This window comes from Haliaeetus albicilla, chromosome 20, assembly GCF_947461875.1.
Source record: "Haliaeetus albicilla chromosome 20, bHalAlb1.1, whole genome shotgun sequence".
NCBI classification, from domain to species: Eukaryota; Metazoa; Chordata; class Aves; order Accipitriformes; family Accipitridae; genus Haliaeetus; species Haliaeetus albicilla.
In genome coordinates, this window is record NC_091502.1 from 2,800,056 (window position 1) to 2,814,468 (window position 14,413).

The 14,413-nt window shown below is 40.0% G+C and overlaps 1 protein-coding gene across 1 annotated transcript; it reads right to left on the reverse strand.

Moving 5' to 3' along the window:
- Nucleotides 1-1,520: 1,520 nt before the first annotated feature.
- Nucleotides 1,521-13,080, reverse strand: RFC3 (replication factor C subunit 3). Its single transcript, XM_069808017.1, has 9 exons — nt 12,898-13,080; nt 11,724-11,861; nt 10,469-10,536; nt 7,579-7,676; nt 5,861-6,042; nt 5,482-5,618; nt 5,256-5,354; nt 4,151-4,220; nt 1,521-2,438 (listed from the first exon to the last, which is right to left on the reverse strand). The coding sequence occupies exons 1-9, from the start codon at nt 12,982-12,984 to the stop codon at nt 2,247-2,249; spliced, it is 1,071 nt and encodes a 356-aa protein (XP_069664118.1). The 5' UTR covers nt 12,985-13,080; the 3' UTR covers nt 1,521-2,246.
- Between the last annotated feature and the right edge of the window lie 1,333 nt (nt 13,081-14,413).

A 14,413-nucleotide genomic window follows, 5' to 3' on the forward strand; every position in this document is an offset into this window, starting at 1 on the left:
CAACTTACTGATCATTTAAGGCAAGAGTTGCCTTAAAAATTATGGCAGGAAAGAAGAATGCGTGCAGAGGCTTATGCGGTACTGTGCCTGTGTGTTTAAATTTCTGTGTTCTAGGCTGTGGAAGACATAGATGCAGGAGCAGGAGGGGGAAATGCTGGCTTTTGGGAACAATGATAGCCATTTCCTCTGTCAGCAATCCCTGATCATTATCCCATTTTTCCATCCTTGACTTCTTGATTTATCTAAGGTAGAACATGATAAAAATGAAACTTCAAGAAGAGGCAGCAAGAACACCTGCAGAGAGAGATTTATGGTGGGGTTTCAGTCTCCTAGACAAAGCTGCTGAGATCTTTTGAAACGGCAAGCTGCTCCTCTGCCTCCTCCAACTGACAAACCTACAATCCAGCTCCTGCCTGTCCCATCAATACTGTCCCTATGCATTTCAACGGTATTCCACAAATCCCTACATAAATTCCTCTTCTCCTACATTAGCTCTTCTCTTTCCTTTTTTTTGGGGGGGGGGGGGGGGGGTGCAGGGGGGGACAGAATTAATGCTTTTGCTTCATCACATGCTATACTTAGAGTAGGCAAATGGTAGTTTGGCTTTTAAAAATGAGTAGACAGACTAGGCTCCTGAAAGGGCAGGCCATTTGTACACGCAGTAATTATGCCCCCTCTACCATTCTTGTGCTCTTCCTTGTAATGGATTTAAGTACTTACTTCCACTATCACTGACAATTTAACAGTTTTCTACAATCTCTGACAGTCAAGACACTCACACTACAAGCTACCAGTGCTGTGGATTTCAGTGACAAGAGCAGATGGAAGAGAAAAATCCATCTTCTAGACTTCTTCAGTTTCAAGGAGAGCACTTGAGCACAAAGCAGGCCAGCAGTGCCTTACCAAGACTGTATCTGAAGGGAAGCTGCGCATTAACCCCACGCACGGGATGGTCAAGTTCCCGAGAACGGCAGTGACACTACCTCTTTAAGGATTAATGTCCCCTTCTGTACATTTTAAAGGGGATGACAGAGTTATTACTAACTAGTGAGATTCCCTCTTTATCAGTTACTAGAGAGAGGACCCTAGCTTCCAAAAAACTGCCATTATGCATAACTAGCTCTGACAAAAAAAATCCCCAAATATTATACCCTTCCCTGCTAAAAACAAAAGGGTGGGGGTGGGAAACAGTATTTAATTCACTTTAAATACTACCTAGTAATAGCCTAAGTTAGCAGAGTACAGTTACAAAAGGCATGAATTTAGTCATTTTTAGGGTACCATAACACACGTGTGAAAGACTTGCCACATGAAGTAGCATAGGTGGTGGTGGTTGGGTTTTTTATTATTTCAGGGGGTTGGCTTTTTCTTTTTTTGTTTTAAACTTCAGTGGCTCTCTTTAGTCTTACAATGGCCGGGGGTATATCCCGCCTTTCTGAAAGACAATCTAGCAAATTCATCAAAGCAAATGAATGCACATACCTAGGTAGTCACAGACAGTATAAAACACTATTTCAGCATTTCATCTGTTGTTCATATTTTTAGAATTTATTTTGCCATTTTTAAAAAGTCACATATAAATTTAAGAGGTGAAAGAATATTTGTTAAAAGTTGAAACCTTACCCTTGGTTAAACCACAGTCAAAAGGACCAATCTTTACCTGAACAGTATTATGTATGTTGAGGTGAACCCAAAAGTGTAGACAAGTGGATTTGCTTTATACTGCTTACAAACAAGAGTCAGAAAACATTCTGTGTCAGCACACCACGTAAAACACAGTGGCTAAAATAAAAGCCAGACAAACAGCGGGATATATAAATCAGTAGGCAGAACATACATGCTGAAACTGGAACTTACCACAACATGGAAAAACCACCTTTTGCTTACAGCCTTGCCCATGAACAATGAAAAAGCAAGCATGGAGCATCCATGTTCTCTCCTCTTAATGTCAGCTTACAAATACTGCAAAGTGGCAATCATCTTGTATGTCTTCCAAGGCAACTTGTCCTTCTGAAAGGCTCTGTATTTTGTATGGATCTAAAGATGGATTTGTGGCTGTCAAACATCCATCTGCTTTCTAAAACTGAACATTGTTCTTTAGTTCACTGTGTTTTATATTAATAGCAAAATAAAATATTTGACTTTGAACTAGACCCACATGCAACCAAGCATGGACAAGCAGACAACATTTGCAACATTACTGGCATCATGACAAAACATTCTGTGTACGACTTTGGGCATCAGAGTTAGAACATCATGTCATCTAGTCCATCCTCCATAAACTTCTTGTAAATTGCCATAAACTTTGCAACAAATGCTTCCAGATGATAAATGGCTTTGCTGCCCAGTTGCAGGCGGTGTTCATAGAAGGCCGCCATCTGTGCAACTTCTCCTTTCAGTTGTCCATCACAGTTATTTAGAAGTTCTGTCAGGAGGCCCTAAAAGGGGAAAAACCAAACAGGACGGTATTTGAAAAATTATGTATTTTTTGTTAAGAGAATAACCTCGTTTCTCCAAAAATAGCCAAGCTATGGCCAATAGTTCATTCATGATCCAACAGAAAAGACATTGAGGAATCATTACACCACCTATTTGACAGAACTAGATTCATGGAACCATGTCTCTTCAGAACTTACTTTCAAGATAAATTCCTCATGTCAAAATAGATGTTACCTATGGTGTTCTTAGATGGGAAAAAATCATATACTGAAACTACCTATGCCTTAATAAAGAAAATAAATTAACCTCATCTCTAAATACTATAACCTCTACTGCGTGCAGGCACATGACCCTGGGGAGAATTTTTGCCAAGATAGCAAGTGTATTAAAATCATTTACTTCCTGTCTTGACTGCATCAAGCACAAAGAGAAACAACATTAATAAGAAACAAGGAAAGGGTTTATTTAAAACTTATCTGTTTATATTAATGTACATATGTATGTGCAGACACACACAAAATACTTTACAACAATACTTCAGCCATGTAAAACCAAAATTGCATTATTTTAGATCTGAGACAGCAATAAAATCATTGCAAATCCATCTCTATTAAAACAGTCAGGATTAAGTGAGAAGTATCTCTGCACCATTTCAAGTTTGTGAAGAGGGAGTGGGTAAAGAACATCCACCTTTGGCTTGACAACAACAGTCCTCAAACAGGGCAATGCAGGATCCGCTAGCCTACCATAAGAAAGGAAGGTTAAAGAAACATCTCACTACCAAAACTGTCAGAAAGCAGATATCAGTTAACGTGAAAAGAAATTTATTATCTTGTAATTGTGTCTGATGGGAGAGTCCACCTAGCATAAGTCGCAAACATTAGCTTTAATCTTTCTTCTGCTCTAGTTGTCTTCAGCATCCTTTCATCCTGCCTGAAATAAAAACATGCACATCCCATTTGCTTTTCTTCCTCCCAAGATGACTTCTATCCTTGAATAGGCCTGCTGCTCTAGCATCCTTCAGCAAACTTCTTCACCAGGACATAGCAAATATTGAACTTATAACAACAAAACTTTTACAAAAGAAAACAAACTGTATCAAAATTAGCCCATAAAGTATGTCTATACTTCAACACAGAAACTGGCCTGAGAAGTCTTCAGGGGGACAAAGCACGTCCTCCTTTGTTTTTACTCAGCTATGATGCTGCTGTTCTGTGATCACAGAACAGGTTTTAGTAAACAATTCAACAGAGGTGTGGACAAGGAAGCCTGCAACAAAAATAAACTAGACATTTACATTTTCCAAATTAGAGAACAGAATCTTCCTGCCCCCAAAATCTACACAACCCAAAACCATCATGCCCAAATATATTCAGACATGAACTTAACTAAACAGTCTAGTATACTGACTGAGAATCATGAGAAGTGAATGCTATGTATCAGTGTTTGCAGGAACAAGGTCTTTAATTACTGCTTCAGAGTGATAACCTGGACTATTTTGGTTACTCCGGTAGAAAGAAACACGAAAGAAAAGTATCTTTTGGTCACTCAGGTCTGTTTGGAAAGGAAACAGCTTTTCATCAATATTTAGATAATTTGTGATATTTTGGTGTGGTGGTTTGTTGTTTTTTTTAAAAAAAAAAAAACCTCAAATTGAGACTGTCATAGCGTTAATACTTATAACAAATTAGGAGCTAGATAGCTGAATTACCTTCATTATAATCTCAGGAGGAATGCAGTGTGTCAGGAGTTCATAAAGCCGTCCACGGACCTCTAAAAGCCTGGTGGAAAGACACCACAAAATTATCAGAAGTATGTCCCCAAAGCATACTAAAGCATTTTCACTATTTGTGAAATATGCTGCAGGAAAAAAAGAAAGTCAATCCAGGCAAAGGTTTTTTCCCGGTTTTGGGTTTGTGTGTTATTTTAAACCCAAAAGCATTGCACAAGTCAGTTTAATTTCAAATGCTACATATCACCTTTTATACAAAACAGTAAGGTAAGTTACATATACTCTAGTTATAATGGTCTCAGTTAATCTAGAAGCGACAAGGCTATTAGAATTTGTCTCAGGCTTGTCTCCCTTTAATTCCTCTTCATATCTAAATTATTACTCATGCTTAAGACTAGCGAGAAGATGCTACAAAATTGGTTGAACCACAAGATTTGTTTATGCTGTTTTTCTGTCTTCATTGTTTACAAGAGGAGGTAAGATGATTAGGTGGCAGAAAGTGACACAGTTATCACTTCTCAACTTGTGATACCAGGAGGCCAGAGCCTACAAGCATTTAAATTAAATACAAGAATTTAAGTGACATCTCATGTAATATATGGAACACACTAAAAGGATCAGGCTATGTATATGACACCAAGATGGATATAGGGGGCACCTCCTAATGTGCTTTAAAAAAGCAACAATTTCTCATTTCCAGTTCTTTTACAAAGACATGTTATGCTAAAGATGCTGAAACAGAAGCCTTAAATAAACAAAAAAAACCCACCCCAACACACACCACCACCACCCCCAAAATAAAAAGAGACAGAGAGCACAACATGCAACTAAGCTTATGCTCACTTCTGATTACAAAGCTTCAACAGTGAAAACCAACAAGTTTAAGTTCCTGAAGCTCATTCAGCCTCCTCTGGTAATTTTAAAGCTCACTTCCTCTGGCTGCAAAGCACCAGCTCCAGCAGAAATGCCAGAAAATTACACATAGTTAGAGTAAAGATGCCACATTTTTAAATACAACATTTTTTTAGGTTTGAGAATACACCAAAAACTTAATCTATAGCTGCAAGCAAGTGTATTTACCTACCTTTGTGGTGTCTGTTGACTGACAATAGCATTTGCAGTTTCTCTCAAATAAACTTCCCAGTCCATCTCAGGAATGTCTTGATCAGCAGTAAATGGATACCTACATAATAATATTTTTAAAAAATTAAAATCAAAGCAAACATTCACCTATTCTAACAAGGCCTCAGAAGTAAGTTCACTTATGTGTCTGAGAGTATAATTTACATTAATTTTTAGCAGCAACTTACTGTTGTACTCTGCAGGACTCACACATAAGTAGTGCTTTCCGAAGATTCCTGCCAGATTTCTCTGCAAGCCTTTGAGCCAGTTCCTGAGGAAGAGTCAGGCCTTCTTTCTTACACACACTGGACAAGACATGGCAGATCTAGATGGAAAACAGCAGGGAGTGCAACACTTAGCAAACAGTTTAGCACCTACAGATTCTCCTGCTTGTAACATTTCTGGACCAGAGATGGACCAGTCTTTCATACGACTTGCTTGACAAGTCACCCACCACAAAGAAAAACTAGATCACTTCGTGGAAGTAAAATATTTCGTAAGTCCACAACAAGAACTTCTCCAGTAAGAAGTTTTAAATAACTTATGCTTGCTTCTGTTTCAACATACATCTTCAATGCTGGGAGCAGGCACTCGTACGGCCAGGCACCTGCTTTGAATAGGTCCTATAACTTTTGACATGGAGTTGCAGCACAGGATCAACCTGCAGGTCGCCATGTACTTCTCCATTGTTCTTCGCAAAGCATGCTGAGCATCTTTAGTGAGTTTGTCGACTTCTGTTAACAGCACCACTGAAAAAGGATTAAAAAGAGTGGGGTTTTTTAATTAATATCAAATCTTTCTAAGAAAATGAGTACTTTGACATACAAGTGATAATACCAAAATAAATGATACAAGCAGAAAAAGGCAGCATGGTTCCACAAGCAGGACAAATAAAGATTAAGACAACCTGCATGCCTTTTTGACCGTATAATCTTCTGCTCCTTCACACCCAATATTCATGTTCTGGAACGTCAATTTCTTCAGAGCAGGGCCTGCAACACCTCAATGCCAAGAAATAATCCAGGCAGGTGTAGAAGCTTTCACTTTGATAATTAGTATAGTAACTTTTTAAAGGCATTTTTAAGTAAGAAATGTGAAAGAATTTATGGCATAAGGACATATCAAAAAGCAAAAATTTCTTGAAGACCCCCCTCATTCCATTTTATATTTAAAAACCAGTATCTTAGCTTAACAAAGGAGTAGTAGAAAGCTGCCTTGTTATTGTAGCTGCAGCGCCTTTCCATTGTCTTTCAAAGAAAAAGAAAAACTTATTTCAAAAAATGCTTCAGAACAATCAGGAGACACCTAATATGAAGCAGCTAACCTAACCAGCTACCTTCTGCAGGTTCCTCCATAAGCAACTCATAGATGGCTCGTTTCAGGACTCCGAATGGTCCAGCTGAGAACAGCCTGGAGAACGAGTCAGCCCATTACTCTTTTCCCATTTCTCTTCTGGTCATATATGCTGCCTAAGACGACCAGCCAGCTTACCAGATACTTAAGAGCTCTAAGGGTATATACATCAATAACTGGTAGAGCCAATCAGTGTCCAGCAGCTTAGGTGAAATATAGCTTTTCCTGAGAACAGTGAGGAAAACGAGACAAAGAACTAAATCCATGACCATTTTCAACTAATTTCTGCTCTAATCTATCTGTCAAGATTTCCTCTGTCCTTCAATCTCTTGTTACATAGTTCTGATTTTGCTTTCATTTTAGTCATGGGGAGGAAAAATAAGCCAGTTGTGGCAACATGTGCCTTGGAAAATTCAATGAAAGCCACCTTCATTTTCTTACCCAGCATCCTTCCATACACTGTGGATAAAATGCTTCTGAACTTTCTGCCTAAGATAGCTCATCCCCCCCAAGTGCTACAAATAAGTGGCTAACACCTACTGTTTGCCATAAGCCTATCCTGCCCCTCAACTCAATACTAAGCCTCAGTAGCTCATAACTTAACTACTACCGTAGAACACTAGACTAAGTTATAGTGCATTTCAGTGGTAGACTTGGGAAAAGACAGCAGGAATCCAAGCTCCCTCTGTCCAGCCACAGTCATTCAACTACACCCTGTTCTCCTAAGAAACCAACACAAAAGATAACCTCATACTGAGTATTTAACCACTCAAGATGTTTCCACAGTGGAAGAAAAATGGGAGGTTGTTTAATCTGGGAAAGGTTCGTGTGTGCCCTCATGCAATACATGGGTACAAACAAAACAGTCAGCGGAAATCTCTGAAAAACAAGCTCAAAAAGTACTTTGGTTGGTTTTAACTGTTTTTACTCACCTTTAAAATCTCGTTGAGTACTTGTTTCAAGCTGTTGGGATTGTGCTACTGTCTTCAAGAGTTCCTGAATTACTACGCGGTCATTGTTTCCTGCATCACTGTACCAGGAGTTTGAATAAAACTTTTTTTAAAACAACTTTACACTGCATATAAAATACATCCTCCTAAGCAGCCCCTTGGTCAACTGACTGAACAAGAATGCCAAAAGAATTCAGAAGCTGTTGAGGTGGAATTACACTCAACACACATACTTTGTTGAACGTTACCTTCCCAATAATAAAAACAACCCAAAGCTTATGCAGACACAGCTGGGTTAGTAGCACTGTATTGGGAGGTAGTGAAACCATTGTCAAATGTTTTATGAACTCATTAAAATAGAACTTATTTTTCTGGTACGAGACATCTAAACTTTCGCTCCCTACGATTTGGGCAAAGACACAATGTGAACATTTTTACCCATTATGGGCAGAAAAATTAAGTCTAACCACATAATAGGATGCCTGACTCAAAGGACTGATGTAAATGCATAGGGTTTTTTTCCCCTGAAAACTAGATGTTATGGTATGAACAACCTATACGCTTAATGTAAAACTGAATGCCAGACACACTGAGGTTACAAAGAGTTACTAGTAAAAGACTGATATTGAGATACTGTTACAGCATAGACAGTTAGCTTTTTTCCTCTTAGAAGGCAGGAAAACATGGGGAAATACTAGATCTCCTCCTGCCTCTTCTCCTTACTATCCCCTACAGTAGCACTGCACAGCTTTCTTAGTCCCCAGCTTAGTAGCTCTGCTAGTTAGACTCAGATTTGACAACCACTGGGGATTGACTTGCAAGTTAGATTACTGAAAAAGCAAAGAAAAACAAGAAAAAACCTCACACTCTTTAGCATCCCCAGACTATTGCCTTCACAGAGGCAGCAGTAGCTCTGCAGTATTTCACTGGCAAGCAAATGAAAAAGCATTTGTCTGTCCTGTTCTAGTCACCACTCAACCAGACCTTCCCCATTCTTGCCAAGGAGAACACAGCAGAACAGACAGAAGCATATTAGCTCAACAGTTCACAATCTGTTGAATAGGCTACGCTGACTTTGTCTGCGAAGATCTGTCCTTCTGCAAGGGAGCAGACCTTTGATTACAGCGCAAAAAACAGAAAGCAAAATGAAACAAGCCAGTTCTACTTCAGAGCTAGCCCAGTTTTTGGAAACAAAGTGATTAAAATAGTTTCCTAATATTTAAAACATAAATTATTCTCTGCAGTAACAGCAAACCCAGAGTTATAATTTCATGCTGAAAGATTATCCTTGGTATCATGTGACCACACCAAACGTTCCAGGAAAACAATGAACAAAGGCAGTTGCCACACAAATGTTTAATTTTTATTGTTCCTTATTCTTTTATTACCCAGTTACTCAGGAGAGCCCATTTTAAAGCATCTACCCAAGCTAGCCAAGTGACCAGCAGACAACGCTTTGGAATTCAGACAATATCCTCCTTTTGGAGGAAAAAGAACAGTTCTATCTAAGAAAGTTCCATAATAAATTCAATGTCTGCAGAGTCCTGCCCAGAAGTTAATTTCCTTTCCCCGTTAGCCATTTCTCATGTTCCATGTTACTCAAGATGCACAACATGCTTTCAAAGTATTATAATTCAATCAAACTTCACCAACTATAACACAGCACATGCAGGTTCACTGTCTGGTCAGACATAAACATGACAATTGGTTGATCACTTAAAGCCTATGAATCAATATATTAATTCTTAATCAAAACTCAGCACTACTATTATTTACAATAACCAATATAGCAGTTCTACACTTTCAGGATTTTTATATTTGAAGTAAAATACAATTATTTTATATGTTTCAAGCTAAAAGTACTCTACGGAAAGTAACAGAAGACATATTAGTAGTATTAGGTTATCAGAGCAGAAGATTGAATGCTCACACATTTTATAATCACCAAAATGACAGATTCAAATAGTTAATTACCAATAAAAGTCTCAGCTTTAATTATTTGGGTCTGTATTAGAATACCAGCAGATATTCACTAACCAATACACAGAGATTAGCTGCAGAACAAGCTTTGAAAGGAGACATGGTACATGAGAAGAGCTTCTAAAACACAGAGCAACATGAGAAAAAGGGTTAGCAATAAGCACAAAGCTAAAAGTTACTTCAGGATACACATTGTCTTGTAATTGCAACCCAGACAACAAAGCCAACATAACCAAAGTCTCCCAGTGCACAATGACATTTACTCTCATGTGATTTAAAGCAACATTAAAGGTTTCAGGTAAAAATAAGTATTTACTTTGGGTCAGTGAACTATCACCAGCAATTTCACAACTGTCAAAGACGACATACAGTACACCATTATAGCTTCTGTCATTTAAATCAACATCTGACCTCACTTATGACAGGATTCCCAGTATTTTGTGGTGGTATTCTTTCCCGTCCTCAAATAAAAGAGTTACTGGGTAAACCTTGCTTACTTTCAAATCACTTTGGTTTTGTATTTGTGAGAGAACTAAAAATATGGGGGTGTTGGTTCCAATAAAAGTTCACTATTTCAACTTAAATGGTTAAATCTATGAATCCAGAATTGTTTCTGTTACCCAGTCCTCAACATCAGCATGCTTACGTGGCTAGTTAAGCAGAACATTACTGTCTTTAGTATACAGCAATCCAAATTTTTGTTGCTTTAGAGCTGTTCAATTAAAAATCCTCTCCCTGCTCCCATTTGCAGTCCAAACCCATAAACCATTATCTAACTTGCTCGGGCAATAAATTGGACAATCAGGCCCTTGTATACCCAGATCGAAACCACGTGCAGTATGACCAGCGGCTTACATTTGAAGTGGGACACTTTTACCGTACACTTACTTACCTTGGGTTAACTTCAAGGTGATAATTACTTGCAATGGTGCTAATTTCAATTTTCTTTTTAGAAGGTGCCTATGTAGAAAGTAAGCATATTAAATTTCAGAAAGAGTGTTCCAAAAATCTGATGCAAAAATTTATCTTACAAATTACAACTGGCTGGATCACAGGCAAACCAAAGCCTCAGAGATCAAAGAACTGCTGAGACACTAGACTTACACGTCTCCTACCCCCCAACCCCATCCCCAAAGGAGAAAAGGAGTACTGGCACATCATCCAGCCTATAGAATAATAACGGTAATGTTACTATAGCAACACGTAGTACATGTTACCGTATACTCCAGTTACTGAGTTTTGTAACAAGAAATCTCATTATTGGAATCAGCCATCCAAAATAAATGATACTTTGTCCCTCCAAAGAAAAGTTTGAGGGAAAACCTCTGGACAAGCCTGAAGAGGCTGTTTACTTCTCTTGGCAAAAGTTTTCAAGTCTATACTTTGTTTAAAGAAAACACTACTATTTATATCACCACTGATTTGGGGTCTGAACAGTTAAATATATCCTATATTTCTATCATCCAGTCCAAGTATTATATTTGTTCCACTACTGAGAATTAAAAAGCAAGCACTGAATAACCCACTTATCAATAAAGCTTGATCACCCCTTGCTGGTTAAGCCTTCCATAACAAAGATTTTGAATGGATAATATAACCTTTCAATAAAAAAAAATTAAATGCATAAGACCAAGGCAGATACAATGTAAACTGATTTTTTTTTGCTAATGCTCAAATTGTCACTATAAGAATGAGACAAGTTAAAACTTATATATACACAAAAAGCAGTGATAATAATTTTTAAAATAAGGGTTATTTTTACAGACAAATGAAATTCTATACATTTAATTGAAAACTAGTCTATCACAACCCATGCTATTGTCCAAATCAACCTGCTTAAAAAAGAAAAACCACAAACAACTAAAACCAAACACAACCCACAAAAACAACCAGCCAGCCACAGAAAGCAACAAAAAAACCCCACATCCTCCCACCCATGAAGACCTAAGGAACAAGAACATCTGGCAAAAGTATTTGTTCATGTAACCAAACCAGTGTGATTAATTACATAAAAGAGCTTGAAGATACTGAGTGCAAAAAAATTTCTTTTTAAAGCTCAAATAAATATGAAGGCCTCACAAGAGAAATACATCAGTATATAAATATCCACATTACTTTGCAGCAGATGGGAGACTTATTCTTTTTACCGTTATACTCTGATGCTCAATCCTCAGTTTTTCCACTCCTGCACCATATAATTCCCTTAACAAACACATTATTCTTGTCTTTTTTCCAGCTCCTGATGGTCCATACACCAACAGATGAGGGAAGTCACCACACTGAACCTGAACGCAAAGTGACAAGATTAGTTAGCTACAACAATATTTGCCTTATAAGAGAATATTCATCCTTCCGTTCTCACTCAAGTTTACATGAAATTACTTTTCCAGCTCAGTCACAACACAATACCTAGAATTAGAACTGCTGAATTCCTTTCCTGCAGCTGTATTTCCTATAGAACATCATATTTTTCTGAAGACCATACGTAACTCTTTTAAACTCCAAACACCTCACCCCTAAAACCAAACAACAAAACAAACCCAAAAAACAACAGAAAACCACCCTAGCATTTACGCGCTAGCCACCATTTTTAGAGTGACAGCTGCCACAAACACACAGTAAAAAGGATTAAAAGAAAGTTTAAAGCAGTAACACACTCATATAATTATGATATATACGCATATACATAATTACACTGTTGTTTCATTAGCAAGCCTTGAATATGTGCAAACGAGTAGTAGGTAGCCTGCATTTAAATTAAGTTCGGAGTTGGCTCCTTGGAAAGCCAAAAAGCATGACCTGGGGAACACCTGACCAAAACCCACAGCCAGAATTTACATTAGTTAGATGTAACAGTCATAGAGAAACACTGAGGGAGTGAATCAATCCAGCGGCCCAGAGAAGAGAGGAGTCAGCACACCTGGCAGAGGAAGCAGTCCTGTAACATCCAAACAATTACAGAGTCCTGACTTTCATTCCCAGCTGCTCACCTAAAAAAAACTTCGGCTAACTCTTTAAGTAAAACAAGGTAAGCCCTATTCTTAGGGACACTGACCATTCTTAGCTAAACCCGCCCAAAAACAGACCCACAACACTCCCGAAAAAAAAAACCCAAGCCGCTCATTTCCTCGCAGCCTTTTCCTTGGACGCAAGGGCCTTGCGGGGCCGCGGAATCCCGACTCCTGGCAGATCCTCGCTGAGGGGAGGGGAGAGGAGAGGACCCGGTGACGGGCTCGCCTCAGGCGGCTGGAGGCCGCGGCGGGCAAAGCCCGCCAGGGAGGCCGCGGATCGGCGGACGGCGGTGCCCGGGCAACCCCTCACCAGGTTACGGAGCTGCGCCGCTTGCTCGCGGTGGTAATCCAGCCTGCCGAGGGAACCGGGCCGGTACTTGTCCACCCACAGGCTCATGGCGGTTGAAAAGCGCGCTCCGCCCGCCACAGCCCCGGCCCGTAATGGCGGGAGGAGCGGCCGATACGGCGGCCGCCGCAGGGACAAACTTCAGCGGAGGGAGCGGAAACGCGCTGCTGCCCCGCCCTCCCGCGCAGATCTCTCGCTCTCTGTGGCAAACTCGTTATTTTTAGCGAATCGCAGGCAGATTCCTCAGGCTGAGCTGCCGCGGCGGAGCGGGCAGAAGGCACCTTAGCTCAGAGAACTGGGACCTGAGGTGATCTCTCTCAGGGATGGCCCAACGCCCGGGCAGCCGGCGAGGGCGAGCGGGCAGGGACGGAGGCGGCGAGGGGCTGACAGGAAAAAATCCCTTCAGGCAGGCACGGCCTGCCCGCCCTGCCTGTGGAAAGGTTCACGGGTCTGCCTTCGGCCTCTTGACCCCTGCAGATGGCCGGCAGAAAGAGGCCGGTCGTCGGTGTCAGGGGAACGTACGGTCCGTGGGTTCTTTGTCCTGGGGTCCCGCCGGCCTGGCAGCCTCATTATAAATCGATGGGTCGCCCGTAATCTGTGTATCAACGCTGGGAATGCGCCAGGTCCGTCTGTCTGTGTGGCTTTATGAACGTACGGAACACGTATATAATAGAGAAACTCTGGTTCGCGTAGTAGCCCTGACAAATGAAGCCTCATGCACAAATGATACTATCTGAAAGTAGAATTTCTTGAAGTAGTAAAACACGGGTATGCACATGAGTAGTCTGGCGTGTGTCAGGCTAATTTTTTTGCTTGCATGATTTCTGTGGGAATGATGCGATTAGATGAAAAGTTCATGTGCCTGTTCCTGTTTTATTGGCTCTGTGTTCACATTTTTTCACATACTCAAAATCATCATGCAGGCAATAGCTTCGTTAACCTAGATGTTCAGGTTACAAAGATCACATAAACCTAGTGGGGGCAAAGAGAGCATATCAGTTAGTACCATGTTACGTGTTTATACAAAATAGTTACATTACTCTCATAGACACTCATGAATCAGTTTTATTTGCAGATTGCCACGAATTAGCAAAATCACCTTGTACTGCTTTGTCAGCGCTGCCCTTGTACACGATTGAGTCTGTGAAAGCTGCTGCAGCGATATCCTGCCCGGCGCTTATCCGTCGGGTCCCTTTGTTCTGCTCAGCACCACAAAGTGACCTGTTCCTCTGCCATTTTCTAAATTTACATTTTGTGGGTCTACAGTTACTCATGTGTGGCTGTTCTCTCCACTCAGCACCTGCTGTTCTTCAGAGTAATCTCCGAATTTGACCATTACTTCCTTTGGTATTCTCTTTGGTTAGCTATATTTATGACTAGCCTTTTTAAGCTTTTTCAGATCCTTTGCTCATTTGCCTGATTTTTTAATAATTTCTGAGTGATGTGCTACTCTTTTTGTGTCTATCAATGTCATGCTTAA